Source organism: Aricia agestis, chromosome Z (assembly GCF_905147365.1).
Source record: "Aricia agestis chromosome Z, ilAriAges1.1, whole genome shotgun sequence".
In the NCBI taxonomy this organism is placed as follows: Eukaryota; Metazoa; Arthropoda; class Insecta; order Lepidoptera; family Lycaenidae; genus Aricia; species Aricia agestis.
In genome coordinates this window covers 12349860-12369239 of record NC_056428.1, presented here as the reverse complement: position 1 = coordinate 12369239, position 19380 = coordinate 12349860, and the positions used below count along the sequence as shown (strand labels likewise).

The 19380-nt window shown below is 35.8% G+C and overlaps 1 protein-coding gene across 3 annotated transcripts in view; it reads right to left on the bottom strand.

The window, feature by feature from the left end:
- The window catches only part of LOC121738880 (palmitoyl-protein thioesterase 1), a 47732-nt gene that overhangs the window by 19094 nt on the left and 9258 nt on the right, over positions 1–19380 (bottom strand). For 2 of the 3 annotated variants that reach the window (XM_042131145.1, XM_042131144.1), the window contains exons 1-3: positions 13401–13618; positions 12838–13075; positions 12149–12313 (exon numbers count right to left, since the gene is read on the bottom strand). In XM_042131145.1, the coding sequence (XP_041987079.1) occupies positions 12149–12313; positions 12838–13075; positions 13401–13491 (494 nt within the window). In that variant the 5' untranslated portion in view covers positions 13492–13618. Of the gene's footprint in view, positions 1–12148; positions 12314–12837; positions 13076–13400; positions 13619–19380 lie in introns of those variants that run through there. The other variant, XM_042131146.1, reaches the window with a different exon arrangement.

Here is a 19380-nt window from a genome sequence, read left to right as displayed (position 1 = left end):
TCATGGAATCAGCTTAAGGCCGCATTAGAAGAGACAACTAGAACAATCACAAATGGACGGAAAGTAAAACACCCTAGATCTGAGTGGATGACCACTTGGGAGGCAATCGGACAAAGAAAGGCTCTAAAGACTGGAGGAATTCGTTCAAAGGAAGAACAACAGCGATACTCTGAACTTGACTCACTAGTACAGCGTCTCTGTAGACATGACAAGAATGCATATATCAATTCTATATGTAGAGATATACAAACACACTCTGATACCCTACATCCAAGAGACATGTTCCAAAAGGTAAAAATTCTCACACGGGAACGAAAATCAAAATCTTGGAACATAGAAGATGAAAAGGGTAACCTGATTTTAGACAAGAACCAAGTGATGACAAGATGGAGGAACTACTGCCAAGACCTGTACAAATATGACGCTGATGAACCTGACACTAGATTAGATTTTACAGATAAAGAACCCGACATCGTTCTCCATGAAGTAGAAGCAGCTATAAATAAGCTAAAAACAAAAGCTTGCGGTGGAGATGGTATACAGGCACAAGTGCTTAAGAGCTTGGGTAAATGTGGAATCAGAGTAATGCATTCAATATGTCTTAAAGTATGGAGAACAGGAGTGGCCAGACGATTGGACAGAATCTCTCGTGATACCACTACATAAGAAAGGGTCGACTAAAAAGTGTGGAAATTATCGGACCATCTCACTAATTTCACACGCCAGTAAGATTCTTCCCCATGTTATAAACAACAGATTGGCACACTATATAACTAGACAGATATCCAAAGAGCAGGCGGGATTCGTAAAGGGCAGGGGTACCCGAGAACAAATCCTAAACATCCGTCAGCTGATAGAAAAGAGCAGAGAATTCAATGTCCCAATAGTACTCTGTTTTGTGAATTACGCTAAGGCCTTTGACTGCATCGTCTGGTCCAAAATGCTGGAGGTGATGAGAGAGTTGGGCGTCCCCGATCATCTCATATTTTTCGTACAAAACCTCTATCTGGAAGGTCGATCAAGGGTGCGATTAGACAATGATCTGTCAGAGCCGTTTGCTACAGAGCGTGGTGTCAGACAGGGTTGCATCCTCTCTCCACAGCTGTTCAACCTTGTAGGCGAATATATAATGCGTCGAGTGTTGGAAGATTGGGAGGATGGTATTAAAATTAACGGATACCTTCTCAACAACCTAAGGTTCGCTGACGACACCACGCTTATAAGTACTTGCGAAGTGAAACTTGCTGAACTTCTAGCGCGGCTCGAAAAGATTAGTCGAGACTTTGGCCTCCAAATCAATCGCAATAAAACCAAACTGATGTACGTCGATAAGCTGAACCAAATACAAAAGACATCCTTACTACAAGATCTCCAACCCGTAGAGGAGTTTGTCTACCTGGGATCGTTGATTAGCAACAATGGTAACTGCGAGAGGGAGGTTGTCCGACGGGCTCAGATGGCTAAATCTGCGGTTGGGCGCTCAGAAAAGATATGGAAGAATAAGAACATCTATCGTAGCACAAAAATAACACTAATGCGTTCCCTAATCTTTTCAATATTTTTATATGCCTCCGAGACATGGACACTAAAAGCACGTACTCGAGCTAAGATTGACGCTTTTGAAATGTGGTGCTGGCGTAAAATGCTCGGCATCCCTTGGACCGCACACCGGACCAACACGTCTATACTTCAGCAACTCAAAATTACCACCCGCCTGTCCACGCTTTGTCTACAACGATCACTTGCCTTTTTTGGCCACATAGCCCGCCGGGAGCCTAATAATCTTGAGAGTCTCATACTAGCTGGGCAATTAGAGGGGAAAAGAGGCAGAGGCAGAGTGGCTACACGATGGACAGACGCGATTGTCAAGGCTGCTGACTGCACGTTCCAGGAGGCATTTCATCAGGCCAAAAATAGAGACAAGTGGAGAGCCCTATCCCAAAAAGCAAATTTTGGTGGTCACGTCCCTCAGCCATGAGGATACGACTAGGAAGAAGAAGATACAATAAACAATACAAAAAACGATCGAAACGATCTACATCAATCACGACAACCATGATTGACTATGACTATCACAGCACAGAACGCAACGTCGCGTCGTGTTTGCTTACGCGCGCGCGTTAACCAACTACTTACGAAAAAATTTATTATTATTGTGAACTTGTATTATAATCAAATACCGTCCTCTTTTTGTACAAAACAAATAAACAGAAATAATAGGTACTATTATAGATAATAACCATAATTTAAATTTACAAACAAAGTATATATATTGTTGTGTAATTTTTGTGTAGTTGTGTAATTTTTTGAGATTTTGGACTGTTTTATCTTATTTTTGATAGGTACGTTAATAATTTTTTAAACGTTTTTATTTTTCTTTTCGACGCCTAAAGGGCCTTTTTTTGAGACTTTGTACTGATAGGTATGTCTGATATGTGATTCTTCAGGTTAATATTTTTCTAAGCATTTTTGTTTTATTTTTTTAACGCCTAAACGGCTAATAACGAATTTCAATTTGTTAAATTTTATCAACTTGTCACGTGGGCAGAGCCACGATTGAAAACTAGTATTGCTTACATACACAAGTAAACTATAGTCAATGTCACAGTAAATTAGCCTCTCAACTGGTCGTTCTTAAAATTGTTAATTTCTTAAATTACTTTTATGTTCCTATTTCGGTGTATTTGATTTGTCCGACACTTTGATTATTATGACTATGGGTTTATTATTGTACCTACTTGATTTTAAACAATAAAACTTAAAAATACCTACTACCGAAACAATTGTTTTATTTTGTGTTCATACTTAAGTTCAGAAGAAACACGCTCACATAAATAAAATGATCATATCTATCATAATTATTCTTAATATTTTTTAGTTAGCCTAGCGGACTTACCTAATTATAATTTAAAATTTAATTAATCTATGTAATATAGGGATAACTTGTTTTTAATGTCTGTTATGTACTCCAAGTTATAGAAATAAGTATTTCATTTTAATCGACTTCATAAAGAGGGATGTTTCTCTATTTATACATACATATCGTCACTCCTGTCCCTCATTGGGGTAGACAGAGACCACATCACGCAATGAATTTATTGGGATCTATTATATAGGTACCTATGTATGTATCGATATAACATATAAGGTTAGGAGGAAGCAACAAACTCAACAGTTTATGGCGTACATAAAAAAATAATATACGGTACCGATATAATCTCAAATATAGTAAGGAGTCATTTAATTAGTAGAATGCATGGAATTAATATAGTACAATATACGGTATCAATATATCCATACATTTAAATGGATGTAGGAAAAACGATTAAATGCATGGAAGTAATACAAAAATATACAATGTGTCACATGATTTCCATCGCGAACGGACGCAAAAAACCAGCGAGAATTATTTCAAATTGAATATCTAATTTTCGTACGTAAACAAAATTTCTCGTCGACAATAGAATTCACATGACAGCAATGTAACTATATTCGCACGAATAACAATTAAAAAGTCATTGGAAATGGTAGACGCCATAGGGTTCGACTTTGAAAAGACGCAACAAGTCTTCGGCGATTTAATATATATATATATATATATATATATATATATATATATATATATATATATATATATATATATATATTTAAATCGCCGAAGACTTGTTGCGTCTTTTCAAAGTCGAACCCTATGGCGTCTACCATTCCCAATGACTTTTTAATTGTTATTCGTGCGAATATAGTTACATTGCTATCATGTGAATTCTATTGTCGACGAGAAATTTTGTTTACGTACGAAAATTAGATATTCAATTTCAAATAATTCTCGCTGGTTTTTTGCTTCCGTTCTCGATGGAAATCATGTGACACATTGTATATTTTTGTATTCGTTCCATGCATTTAATCGTTTTTCCTACATCCATTTAAATGTATGGTTATATTGATACCGTATATTGTACTATATTAATTCCATGCATTCTACTAATTAAATGACTCCTTACTATATTTGAGATTATATCGGTACCGTATATAATTTTTTTATGTACGCCATAAACTGTTGAGTTTGTTGCTTCCTCCTAACCTTATATGTTATATCGATACATACATAGGTACCTATATAATAGATCCCAATAAATTCATTGCGTGATGTGGTCTCTGTCTACCCCAATGAGGGACAGGAGTGACGATATGTATGTATAAATAGAGAATCATCCCTCTTTATGAAGTCGATTAAAATGAAATACTTATTTCTATAACTTGGAGTACATAACAGACATTAAAAACAAGTTATCCCTATATTACATAGATTAATTAAATTTTAAATTATAATTAGGTAAGTCCGCTAGGCTAACTAAAAAATATTAAGAATAATTATGATAGATATGATCATTTTATTTATGTGAGCGTGTTTCTTCTGAACTTAAGTATGAACACAAAATAAAACAATTGTTTCGGTAGTAGGTATTTTTAAGTTTTATTGTTTAAAATCAAGTAGGTACAATAATAAACCCATAGTCATAATAATCAAAGTGTCGGACAAATCAAATACACCGAAATAGGAACATAAAAGTAATTTAAGGAATTAACAATTTTAAGAACGACCAGTTGAGAGGCTAATTTACTGTGACATTGACTATAGTTAACTTGTGTATGTAAGCAATACTAGTTTTCAATCGTGGCTCTGCCCACGTGACAAGTTGATAAAATTTAACAAATTGAAATTCGTTATTAGCCGTTTAGGCGTTAAAAAAATAAAACAAAAATGCTTAGAAAAATATTAACCTGAAGAATCACATATCAGACATACCTATCAGTACAAAGTTTCAAAAAAAGGCCCTTTAGGCGTCGAAAAGAAAAATAAAAACGTTTAAAAAATTATTAACGTACCTATCAAAAATAAGATAAAACAGTCCAAAATCTCAAAAAATTACACAACTACACAAAAATTACACAACATTATATATACTTTGTTTGTAAATTTAAATTATGGTTATTATCTATAATAGTACCTATTATTTCTGTTCATTAGTTTTGTACAAAAAGAGGACGGTATTTGATTATAATACAAGTTCACAATAATAATAAATTTTTTCGTAAGTAGTTGGTTAACGCGCGCGCGTAAGCAAACACGACGCGACGTTGCGTTCTGTGCTGTGATAGTCATAGTCAATCATGGTTGTCGTGATTGATGTAGATCGTTTCGATCGTTTTTTGTATTGTTTATTGTATCTTCTTCTTCCTAGTCGTATCCTCATGGCTGAGGGACGTGACCACCAAAATTTGCTTTTTGGGATAGGGCTCTCCACTTGTCTCTATTTTTGGCCTGATGAAATGCCTCCTGGAACGTGCAGTCAGCAGCCTTGACAATCGCGTCTGTCCATCGTGTAGCCACTCTGCCTCTGCCTCTTTTCCCCTCTAATTGCCCAGCTAGTATGAGACTCTCAAGATTATTAGGCTCCCGGCGGGCTATGTGGCCAAAAAAGGCAAGTGATCGTTGTAGACAAAGCGTGGACAGGCGGGTGGTAATTTTGAGTTGCTGAAGTATAGACGTGTTGGTCCGGTGTGCGGTCCAAGGGATGCCGAGCATTTTACGCCAGCACCACATTTCAAAAGCGTCAATATTAGCTCGCGTACGTGCTTTTAGTGTCCATGTCTCGGAGGCGTATAAAAATATTGAAAAGATTAGGGAACGCATTAGTGTTATTTTTGTGCTACGATAGATGTTCTTATTCTTCCATATCTTTTCTGAACGCCCAACCGCAGATTGAGCCCGTCGGACAACCTCCCTCTCGCAGTTACCATTGTTGCTAATCAACGATCCCAGGTAGACAAACTCCTCTACGGGTTGGAGATCTTGTAGTAAGGATGTCTTTTGTATTTGGTTCAGCTTATCGACGTACATCAGTTTGGTTTTATTGCGATTGATTTGGAGGCCAAAGTCTCGACTAATCTTTTCGAGCCGCGCTAGAAGTTCAGCAAGTTTCACTTCGCAAGTACTTATAAGCGTGGTGTCGTCAGCGAACCTTAGGTTGTTGAGAAGGTATCCGTTAATTTTAATACCATCCTCCCAATCTTCCAACACTCGACGCATTATATATTCGCCTACGAGGTTGAACAGCTGTGGAGAGAGGATGCAACCCTGTCTGACACCACGCTCTGTAGCAAACGGCTCTGACAGATCATTGTCTAATCGCACCCTTGATCGACCTTCCAGATAGAGGTTTTGTACCAAAAATATGAGATGATCGGGGACGCCCAACTCTCTCATCACCTCCAGCATTTTGGACCAGACGATGCAGTCAAAGGCCTTAGCGTAATTCACAAAACAGAGTACTATTGGGACATTGAATTCTCTGCTCTTTTCTATCAGCTGACGGATGTTTAGGATTTGTTCTCGGGTACCCCTGCCCTTTACGAATCCCGCCTGCTCTTTGGATATCTGTCTAGTTATATAGTGTGCCAATCTGTTGTTTATAACATGGAGAAGAATCTTACTGGCGTGTGAAATTAGTGAGATGGTCCGATAATTTCCACACTTTTTAGTCGACCCTTTCTTATGTAGTGGTATCACGAGAGATTCTGTCCAATCGTCTGGCCACTGTCCTGTTCTCCATACTTTAAGACATATTGAATGCATTACTCTGATTCCACACTTACCCAAGCTCTTAAGCACTTGTGCCTGTATACCATCTCCACCGCAAGCTTTTGTTTTTAGCTTATTTATAGCTGCTTCTACTTCATGGAGAACGATGTCGGGTTCTTTATCTATAAAATCTAATCTAGTGTCAGGTTCATCAGCGTCATATTTGTACAGGTCTTGGCAGTAGTTCCTCCATCTTGTCATCACTTGGTTCTTGTCTAAAATCAGGTTACCCTTTTCATCTTCTATGTTCCAAGATTTTGATTTTCGTTCCCGTGTGAGAATTTTTACCTTTTGGAACATGTCTCTTGGATGTAGGGTATCAGAGTGTGTTTGTATATCTCTACATATAGAATTGATATATGCATTCTTGTCATGTCTACAGAGACGCTGTACTAGTGAGTCAAGTTCAGAGTATCGCTGTTGTTCTTCCTTTGAACGAATTCCTCCAGTCTTTAGAGCCTTTCTTTGTGCGATTGCCTCCCAAGTGGTCATCCACTCAGATCTAGGGTGTTTTACTTTCCGTCCATTTGTGATTGTTCTAGTTGTCTCTTCTAATGCGGCCTTAAGCTGATTCCATGATGTATTGGCTGAGTCAAATGGGCAATACGTTTCACTGTCCAGTCGAGTTTGTAGTGTGTCCTCAAAAGCTTTCGCTTCTTGTGTTAGAAGAATATTTTGGATGGTGGAGGCTTTGAAACTACTTTGAGGCGGACTCTGTATTGAGCTATTAACAGCTGATGGTCGCTGCCACAATCTGCACCCGGAAAAGTCTTTGAGAGAGTTATGCACGACTTCCATCTGCTGCTGATTAATATGAAGTCAATCTGATTTTTATGACCTGTTGGCGATCGCCATGTCCATAAGCGTCTTGGATGTTGTTTATATGCCGTGTTAGTTACGAATAGTCCTTTTTCAATGCAAAACTCTAACAACATCTCACCTCGACTGTTGCGGGCTCCTAAGCCGTATTCCCCAATAACATTCCTTAGGTGTTGATCATTATCAGTGTGCCCTATCTTAGCATTAAAGTCTCCCAGGATGATAGTACATTCCTTCTTTGGTAACGCTTTGCAGGTTAATTCTAGCTCGTGGTAAAATTCCTCCATCTCTTCTTCGGTGGCTGCAGTGGTCGGTGCATAGACCTGTACAAAGTTAATTGGGTGTGGATGGGCTGAAATTTTTAAGGATATAATTCTATTGTTGATGGTATTATACGACAATACCTTGTCTCGTAGCCAGCTAGCAACTATGAAGCCCACACCACTAAAACTATTGTCTTGCCTGTCAGAGTAGATTACCATATTTCCTTCAGGTGTGATGTGGTATCCGTTATCTTTGACATGGGTCTCACTCAATCCTAGTATAGCCAGATTATAGCGCTCCATCTCCGCTTCAACAACTTCGATTTTTCCTGGCCTTAAAAGTCTACGGACATTCCAGGTTCCTATTGTTATTGCCCTTCCCTTGGGTGTTAGTTTGCTAGAGTAAGATGTTATGTTTCCAACTGCAGCCGGTAGCCAATTTCACACCAGTCGGCCCGGAACCAAGCTGGCGCCGAGCGTTAGTCGGGTCGCATGACATCATATTATCTCTGGTGGCGTTCTTAATCATGGTGGTTTTCTTGGGATTATAGTCGCGGTAGTTTCCCGTTGCTTTCCGCGCTAGACTTTTTGAGGGTATTTAGTCCTCAAGGCCACTACTGCCTAGGAGTCAGGTTATCATATCCGCCGCCTGAGACTCGGCGTTGTTACTCGTTTAGCACCACCCGGGGGACACGTGTAGGGTAGTAAAAGGTAATTCCTACGGACGCGAGTAACCACCGCCCCCGTTTATTGTATCAAGTTTGATTAATTTTAAACATTGATTTGATTTGTAATCTAATTTTAATTGCCTGAAATGTAAAATCAGCGATATGCGATCAGTAGTTGGGAAAGGGTCCGGTGGCTTGAACACAGGTTATACTGTAACCTAGCTAAGCTGCCGGTTGCGATCTTAACATTCTAATATAAAAAACCATTGAAAATAAAATAATTTGCATGTTGTAATTGTCTAGATTAAGGTTTTTATGTTATCGAGCTGAATAAAAGTACATTATTATTATTATAAGTATGCCATCACAGTTACTATAAATCTTGTCAAGGGTGTCGATTTATGAATGAACAAAGTCAAGATTTAAAAAAAATCTCAGAACACTGTACAGTGTACAGCCTAGCCCATGACCCGGTAACCACTTGACGTTGAGTTTCGATGCACTTTGGGCTATTTTCTCATTACCGTGGCTTTCTAATAGCGAAAGAATTATTTAAATTGGTTCAGTAGTCTCGTAACTCGTAAGTTAAATAGTAATAAGCAAACGATTAAATATTTCGTCTCTACAATATTAGTAAGTATAGATATTTAAAAATACATTAGTCCCAACCCAATTCGCAGTCTAAACTCACTCACTGATGGGCTTTTGTTTAAAATATACAATAGGTAAGTACTTATCAAAGAAAATCATATACGTAGGTATGTAGGTAGGGACATAGTAGTTAATACAATCGATCCAAAATACTTTTAGACAGGTAAGTATATAAACAGTTCAACAACAAACAGGACACTGGACGTCAGGATAATGATCGTAAATTGCATATTTATTTGTAAATAAATATGCTGCACCAGAAAAATGAAGATTTATAAAGCGATTTTATGTTCTTTCGTTTCATAGGTAGAACAAAATTATTTGTAATAATATTGATACTATTCTTGGTCGTTGCACCACAATTAAAACATTTTTTTTGTATTACAAAATGGGTCGACGGCCAAGGCCATTTTATTTTGTCTTTAAAATAGTTTTTAAAATCACTTCTTTTAAAAAAAACGATCTACATCAATCACGACAACCATTGACACGACAATCTAACACTGAAAGAATTTTTCAAATCGGACCAGTAGTTCCTGAGATAAGCGCGTTCAAATAAGCCCTTTCAAATAATTTCCCTCCGTTTTTTCCACATTTTCCTCTATTTCTTCGCTTCTATTATTCTTAGCATGATAAAATTTGCTTATAGCCTTTCTCGATAAATGGGCTATCTAACACTGAAAGAATTTTTCAAATCGGACTAGTAGTTCCTGAGATTAACGCGTTCAAACAAACAAACAACCTCTCCTGCTTTATAATATTGAAGTGTAGATAACATTTTTACTACTTTTCTTACTATTCTACTACTATTTTTCGAAAATGTATCAAATAACTACCTAATTGTAATATCGACATTGCATCGATTCGATATATTTGTTCCTGTTTTCCTGAAATACAGTTACAAATTTAATCATTATTCTGAATGATCGTCATTATGTTTTTAGGGCTATTCAGGAAAAAGACGTTCAGGAAAATGAGGAATTCACTAAATTCGTTTATAATTAAGTATTGATATAAAGAAAATTATTAAGAACTTAGAAATGTTGCGGGCCTTTATAACTTGGTATAAAAAAAGTAGTGAAAACAGACAAATGTTGGCACAGCGAGAAATGTAAATGACGTCTTATTTGGAAATTTTTGTAGAACGTATTTCAAAGAGAGAGAGAGAGCATAAAACGAAGACCTCTATCCACACCAAAGCACTGCGATCAAATAAAGTGAGCCAGCAGATTTTATCGCAAAATAGGTTTCAACCCGTCACGTTGAGTATATCGGCAAGGCATTCAAAACAAACAATGCGCAGGACAATGACGCGAATTTTATGAACATTTTAAAAATATAATTTTTGTTATTTGTTGGTATCGGATTCTTCTCTTCTTTATCTTCAAATTAACATTAAATTTTTAATCCTTTCTAGCTCATTTTTTTTTATAAATAATAAATTGTAAGCGGCAGTATCGAAACGACACGCAAAAATTTCATAATTTGGTACTTTTTTTTATAATTACTTTTGAAATATTAACTCTACTTTCAAATAGTTTTAGCAGCATTTTTGTAAGTTAATTAGACATTGAAATGTGTAATGTTACATCAAATTTACGAAGGCGTTGTGAACCCAACTTTGAAGACATGAATGTAGTCTCTCTCAAATATTCGCCCCACTACACAATATTTATACCACAAGCGTCATTACGTCCGCGCTGGCCGGCAAAAAATATAAACAAAAACATGCCCTTGCATGTCGCGTGCGAACTCCGCCCCCTCGCCTCTGTCACCCACGCGTCTCCTCTGGGACGATGTCGTTTTGTGGGACGTAATTAAATCACACATTAGAATTGATAAAAACTTTATTATATACAGGAATCCACATTATCGGCGTGTTATACGTAAACAAAGTATCGAATATACGTCACCGATATACGGCGCACAGTAGCGACCTCCAAAATTCGCGCGCCAAATAGCGGAACTAAGAAATACGCCGAAAAGCACTCCGGTGACAAAACAACGTCCATGCCAATATTTCACCCAGCCATTGTACTAACCTTAATACTACTTGTGGCTGAATTTGAGAGATGGTCAATCTTGCGTCCGTATACAGGATGCAACAAGTCAGTCGGACGCAATATCATCGGTAAAAACCGCCATGTAGGACGCAATATCAACTCCGGGGTGGAAATATATATATATATATATATATATATATATATATATATATATATATATATATATATATATATATATATATATATATATATATATATATATATATATATATATATATATATATATATTTATATATATATATATATTTATATATATATATATATATATATAAATTTCTTGCAGATTTAGACCTACCTAGGAAAATCTATTGCAGGATTTGGAAAAAAGAGGGAAATCTAAAAGTATAAAAACTACTCCAAGATTTTCGTGTACGAGTTTTTTTTTTTTTATTTTTACAGAGATAATTATATAATTTTAAATCGAAACTTATAATAATAATAAAATTATTATAAGTTTAGAAAAAATTAAACCGATGCATAATAATTTAGAGACAGCGGCGGACGGCGTATACTTTCTCTACTTCTACATTAAGCTATAGCTTTCACTTAAATGTATAATATTACGTAGCTCGAAGATACTGAGCGTATCGTATTATTATACGCCAGCCTGTTTACCTACATTTAGATTTTAGGTACGCTTTTAGCTACTTTAAAAGACAAAAATAATTTCATTTTAAAAATAATAACTATCTATACATAATATCTATCTCAACTTAATTTAAATAGCAAACTCAAAGAAATTATTGTTAAAAACTACTTTTGAGGCTCTCATGTCAGTCTCAGTCGACAGTATAATATTAAGTATACGGTCTCATTATATTTGGGGTGTTTATAAATTATTTGAGACGTTTTTAAGGATTTATAACTGCCGCTCTTGCCCAGGTGAGATTGTTCATTTTGCCTAAGCGCTCTACATGTTTTACGTAATTTGAAAATCTTTTTCACTTGCACGCGTACAACGAGTGTAAATGGGACGCTTCATTTTGAGACCAAAGACAGAAAATAAGGATTGACAATAACAAACAATAACATTGTATCTACCCATAATAAGCGGCGTAATTGAGTAGTCGTCGCACGTAGTCGCAAGTCGCGTGCTGGTATGCCCCGCAGTGAGGCAGACCGTACACTCCCTGGTGTTGACCGCCAAGGGTTATCAGGTTCCTGATCGGTCCCAGCTTGTGACCGCAGCGTTGGACTAATGCCCTCCTATAAATAACTTGATTGTTACATTCTTAAACATAGTTTATAAGAATTGCTGCAAGTAAATATTATGTAGTAGGATGGGACAGGGTATAACTAAATCTACAGATAAGTAAATAAGTTTCATAATTCCTCTTCTAACCAAAAACTAATGAGAGGAAATAGATGCATTTAATTTAAAATACATCCAGATGAAATGAAATTACAAATCACCCGTCACCAGTACAATCCCCAAGCCTCTACATAACACTCCCACTTTTTTCTGGGTTCCACACACTTTTGGACTTCAGCGTCCACCAGGGGGTGTTATCGCTCACTTTGGGAAAGGCTGGTCTAGAGATCTAGTCTAGGGTTTTAGATTGAATCATGTTTCATCTGCTTAGTTCTGGACTTAATTGTCTAAAAATCTAAATGTATTTACATAAATAATATATTCCTTCTATCGCAGATTCTTGGAAATGCTATTGTATTCTATTGTTGTCGCAATCACCGGTGCTCTTATGGGGCTTGAAGTAATATTAAACACTTACAGAAATTGACTTCCTTGTGAGAAGCCAATAGCATTAAATCCATTTCTAAGTTTTGGGTCTTCCGCAACTTTTGCACAAGCATAGTCTACCTGTGAATTGGCATACATGAAAAAGCCATTTTCCATATCCTCAACAACAGAGTTTCCGATCATCAAAGAGTTGATATAGACGCCTGGTATTTGCTTTTCCACAAAATCCTTAAACACTCCTAGGCTGAATGGGGTACAGCAGGTGTCACCTATAAATAAATATTAAAAATGCTTATTTAATTTATAGGTAGCATATATATAACAATGAAATATAAAAAATTCTGAATTAGGCATAAGTGCATAACCAAAGGCATTAGGATGCGTTTGGTAGAAAGAATAATTAATATAAATAAAAAACGATCTTAAGAGGACAATAACCAAAATTATTTTGTTTGATCATCTAACAGTTTCTAATGTTTATAATTATTACAGTTACGTTCATGTTTACATCCTTTTCTACCCGTAGGTATATTAATATCGTCGAAAATGAATATAACACAGATACATTAGTAATAATTAATCTTATTATCTTACCCATTCCATGCCATAACACGATCGGCGTAGGTTCACAACTTACTTGTTTTAATATTACTAATACTAACAAAAGCACTGGAAAGTTATTCATGTTGGAAAATAATAGTTATTTAAAATATATAAAAAATAATAGTTATAGTTGAAGTATAGTTTGCCCTAGCTGGTACACAAAACTTTATTTGAATACAAAAGCGTATTAATTTGTGAATTGTTAATTTTCAAATAACTAACACCAAACACTGTTTTGAATTTTTGACATTCTACAGCTGAGTTCTATCACTTGTCATCTGTCAGTTGACATTTCCGTAGACAAAACCACAGAGTATGCTATGTCCTTATTTCCTGAGGACAATAATTAGAAGTCTGGCCAACGAAAGCTGAACCAAGCGAACCGCGGCAAATTTAAAAATTATTTATATGGTATCACACATAGACATAATATATACTGTCGTAAGGTTTATGGTATCACTTGTAGTAGAAAAATAGATTTAGATCATTTTCTGCTGATGCTAGATATTATATTACTCCAATGTGTAAAAAATTATGCACCTATAAAAGAAAAGTCTAACATAAATTATAGCCTATACTGACTTAGAAAATATATTGCTAACTAAGCCTAATAGAATTGTTTCGAAACCGGTCGTGTTTTTAGCTAAAATTTGTAATAATAATAAATGAATATAGTGGAAAAAGTGCAGGTAAAATAATTGTGTTTTATTTGTGTTTTTGTCTAATCAGTTTAACGAGAGAGTAGAATATTCGATGGGTAATTAGGTCACAATGGTATGGTGGAAACTTTCCTGTTTCTCATCAGAATCTTCGTGAAGATTTTCAATAAAAATACCATTTATTAAAATAAATAACATGTCTAGTATGAAAAATTAAAAGATCACAAGAGTATAAAATAATAATTACAATATGACCAAGTATGAAGATCATGAAATCGTGCAACCGCAAACCATCGACTGGCAGAATAGTGTTGCCAATCAAAATAAATGCTTGGTTTAGCTTTCGTTGGCCAGACTCGTCTGGCTAACGAAATATGAGACTGGAAAAAGGCGGCAAATTCAAAAAATCTACGTATGGCAACCTTATCTATAGTCGGAATTATAGTTTTGATACTTGATTATTTATGACAATAATATTATATTTTAGTTTGGATAATTATTCATTTCTAGAAAAATAAGTTTATTGTTGTTGTTTACTTAAATTTTATTTTGTAATATGTACATTTCATGATGTTTTGTTTTTGACGAAAACTCTTGCATGTTTTTGTCGGAGTATTAAAACATCTTCTTTAATACTTACCGTACATCATGAAATATATTACAAAATATAATTTAATCAAACAATTATCTTCATTTTCTTAAACTAAATAATTATTGTCCCTACTGTTTGTAAGTTTAAATATAATTTAATTTATATGTTAAATAATTTCCTATATTATATTATTATGCAATAAAAGTGTATTAGCACAAATTCTCGCAAGCATCATAGATTGTATTGATTTATTTACATACTTATATACGTGGGAGAGCCATGCTTCTGCACGAATGGGTCGGCTCGACCGGAGAAATACCACGTTCTCACAGAAAACCGGCGTGAAACAGCGCTTGCGCTGTGTTTCGCCGAGAGAGTGAGTTTACCGGAGGCCCAATCCCTTAACCTATTCCCTTTCCTACCCTCCCCTATTCCCTTCCCTTCCCATCCCTGTCCTCCCCTATTACCCTATTCCCTCTTAAAAGGCCGGCAACGCACCTGCAGCTCTTCTGATGCTGCGAGTGTCCATGGGCGACGGAAGTTGCTTTCCATCAGGTGACCCGTTTGCTCGTTTGCCCCCTTATTTCATAAAAAAAAACTTGTACATGCCTGAAACTAATAACCCCCCGGTGCAAGTTGATTAAAAACCAAAAATATTAAGGGGAGATGAAAAAACAACACATAAAATCAAAGGTTGCGGAATTTTTTTTCACATCTATATATATAAAAATCAATTGCTGTTCGTTAGTCTCGCTAAAACTCGAGAACGGCTGAACGGATTTATCTTATCTTGGTCTTGAATTATTCGTGGAGGTCTAGGGAAGGTTTAAAAGGTGAGAAAAATTCGAATAATTGCCGGGAAAATCCTCAAAACAGCATTTTTCTATTTCCCATACAAACGTTTTCTAAATAAAATGGAGAGTCAATTTGTAATTTATTACCGCTGCATAAAGTTCAAATTCGCGTGCGCGTTGGAGGACCTAATATCGCGTTCTGAAACTCAACAAAAGTGAAAGTGAATCGCGAACGCGACAAAATTGCATAGTCTCAAAATACATAGTACATAAATAAACACAATAGTATTAAATAAATAACACATAGGCTACAATTTTAACCGACTTTCAAAATGGGGGAGGTGTTATGTTCGTTTTCTTATATTCAACGATTACTCCGCCGTTTGTTAACCGATTTTCAAAATTTTTCTTTTGGTATATAGGGTATCATCCCAATTTGGTATTATATTCAGAAAAGTGGTGATCTGATGAAGGATCCATAAGTAATCGAGGGAACTCCTCAAAACTTATAGGGAAACGTGTGGTGACTTCGGTTTCGTGAGAAGTATTCTAAGCATATTATGCTACCAACAAGTTAGATTTTGCACCGAGATATACCTGGTATACCGTGGTTCGGAAGGTGCTGACAGAATTCCTGATTCTTTATAGATACAAGTTTGGGAGTTTCGGCGTTGTTTTAAGAACAGAAAGCATATGCTACTATGCAAATTACATTCTTCATCATCATCATCATCATCATCACTACCATATTATACCATTTCATAGTCTTTTAGATCGAGACTCGAGTTTGTCAAGCGATAATTAAAAAAAATCTATATCTAAAATGTACCTACGGATTCTGTAAAATTTCTAATTTACGCGGGCGAAGCCGCGCGGGACATCTAGTTTTATATATAAACATTCGAAAGGTTTTTTTATAAAGCAACTTTTGCCATCTTGTTGGTTGGACACGATCCCATTGCTATAAAAATTTTGGGGCTTCTGATGAAAAAACTGCGGCAAGTCGTTTTGGCAGTCCTCTTGTGATGTCAACCTGACACTGCCTAAGGAATCCTGCAGTGACCGAAGCAGGTGGAAATCTGAAGGTTGCGGATGCATTCATAACACCTCCCAGCCAAACTCCCGTAACCACACGCCTTTATTTATTTGGCCTTCTTTTTTAATTCTTTTAGGGTACAAACACTGACATCTGAAAACATGTTCATAAATAAAGTTAGGATTCAATAACAAGGTTGCTTTCAGGTATTTTTTTTTGTAACGTATCTCTTAATTTATTTTTGCTTGATATTATAACTTGCTGAGTCTTTTGCATCATCCATGTTACCTGCAAAACAATAAATTCAATTACATGATAAATAATAATTATTTTAATTACCTAATTGTAATTGAAAGTATCAAAATCTTTTACCTGTACTTACCAATGCACTGGGACATTTTATGTAAACAATCTTGTTTTTGTTTAAAATTGCATCCTTTTCACTTCTTTTTTGTTCGTATTTACTAATCATAGCAAAAAGCAGTTTTCGCAAATCTCTTTTCAAAGTTTTTGTCATGTTTAAACAATCATGGAATTAATATATACTACGTATAACAGGAATGCTCACATGAAATATTCTTGAGTGTTGAAATGAACCTTATTTTCAAGAGAATAAAATATTTTTTTAATAACCAACATTTACTCTGGGAAATGAGCCCATGTGAGACAAACTTTTTACGACAGTATATATTAAGTCTATGGTCTTAATATATTATACTGTTTAAGAAAAAAACTATAATCCATTTTCAATAATTTGTCAACTTGTTGTCAACAGACTTCAACCATAAATAAAAGAGTATAATTCGTATGTTTAGGCCATCGTATATATTATGTCTATGGTTTAGGCATAGGGATATGTCATATTGCTATACTGTGGTTTGGCTTGTCACTCAAAAATCTGTCATCTTTCCTAGTGTGTGTAATATTTTATTTGTTAAAAAAATATATGTTAAAGGCATAATTTTAAAATAATATTAGTTCGATGCACTCCCAGGGCCCCCGCTACCATATGTGCAATGTGTGCAACGCACACGGGCGCCACCCTCTAGGGGCACCAAATCGCCATTCTTAAGGGGCGCCAAAACCAAGGAGAATTTTTTTTTTAAAAGAAATAAAAAATTTTGGTCTATTTTTGCACTTTAACGGTACGGAACTCTTCGTGCGCGAGTCTGACTCGCACTTAGCCGATTTTTATCTGCTTTATTTCACCTACCTACCATTTTGCACATAGGCGCCAGTATCCCTTACGGGGGCCCTGGGCACTCCTTCACCATATAAACTATGACTGCAAAATTTCATACACCTACGTTTCCCTATTTTTCGTAAAAAGGGTTAAGTACAAAGTTTTTCGTTCGCGTATAAATATTATGATGATAATTTCCAACTTTTTATAAGTTCGAAGTGTTAAGCTTCATATTCAGTTCACATCGATATTTATGTCTGTAATTATTGTCTACACAACTCGGTTACGGGTTAAAGACAATATCTTGTTAGAACTGTAAACTTTACATATTGTAATGAAAAAATATAAAAATCGAGATAAGCAAAATACGATATACTTAACCCCAACTAGAAACATATTTTGTCACTTTATTGTCAATCGTGATTCGTGGTTTGTATAGAAAACTATACTTCACTCGGGCTAACTTGTCGCTAGCGGTCATTGACTCCCTGTCAAAAACTTGTCATTTTCCATATACACCGCGATTGACAATGAAGTGTCAGATATTGTTTATCGTCGTTTTATAGGAAAAATGACAAGTTTTTGACGGGGAGTCAAAAACTTTATTATTCGTAGCCGCTATCTACCCTACGAATAATTAAAACTTTATTATTCGTAGCCGCTATCGCCGAGATTGACCGATAGGACACTGGACAATTATTATAAGTACTGAGCGAAGTGATTTTATTTGAATGTCCTACAGATAGGTCATAGGAATGGTTACACTAGTTAGAGAGAGACGTACCAAGATTTATGACCTCTCACTCGGCACGTGCTTAGACGCACAGTAAGCTTTCCAGTTATACGTAGTATATATTAATTCCATGTGTTTAAATTAGAAAATCACGTAAACAATAGAAATATTTTTCACTTTGACACTTAAACAACAGATGCTCTAGGTGACAATGGCGTTAGTGACAGTGTTACCATAATCATTTTAGAATAAAAAAGCCAGTCTCATCTTTCGCTAGCCAGACTCTAAAACTAGTTATCTGTACTTCCTTTAATTTGCCAAAAGATGGCGTTTAGTGTGTGATTAGAGCGGGCGGCCGCGACGGTCGGATAGCTCTGTAACGCCCTAAACTGATTAGATCATTAGGCTGTCTGCAACAGTAATCCTATTCAGGCTTAACTGAATTACTAATGTTAGAAGTTATAACTAAAATAATTTTCTATTTATATTTTATAATTACTTATATATATTTAGTTGGCAGCAGATGTAATTTTAATCATAAATTATTATACTTACTTATTTTATAATAGCTAGCATAGCTATTGCAATATTTGAATTATTGAGGAGCGAGGCAATTCTGAAATACAGGCTACGCCTAGTTTAGGCACCAGTCTCCCACATAACCAGTGCCAAGTTTGTTGAGTATGTACAACATAACATTGTATTTGATCTTAATGTGGTGAGATAATAAACGAATTATTATTATTATTATTAATTCGTCTGCCCATGTTAGTCTTCGTCCCACAGAGTACTATTTGTCCAGAGTCCAGAGCTTGCTAGGAGTCGCAGCACCAACACCGTCCTGTCACAGCCTGTGACACGAGCCGTGGTCCATAACCGTGACCGTAAAATTATTTAAGAATGGAGCTTCGGATAGCTGTTTAGTATGTACCTACATATAACCTGATAAAATAATGATGTCGTAGATCTATCGC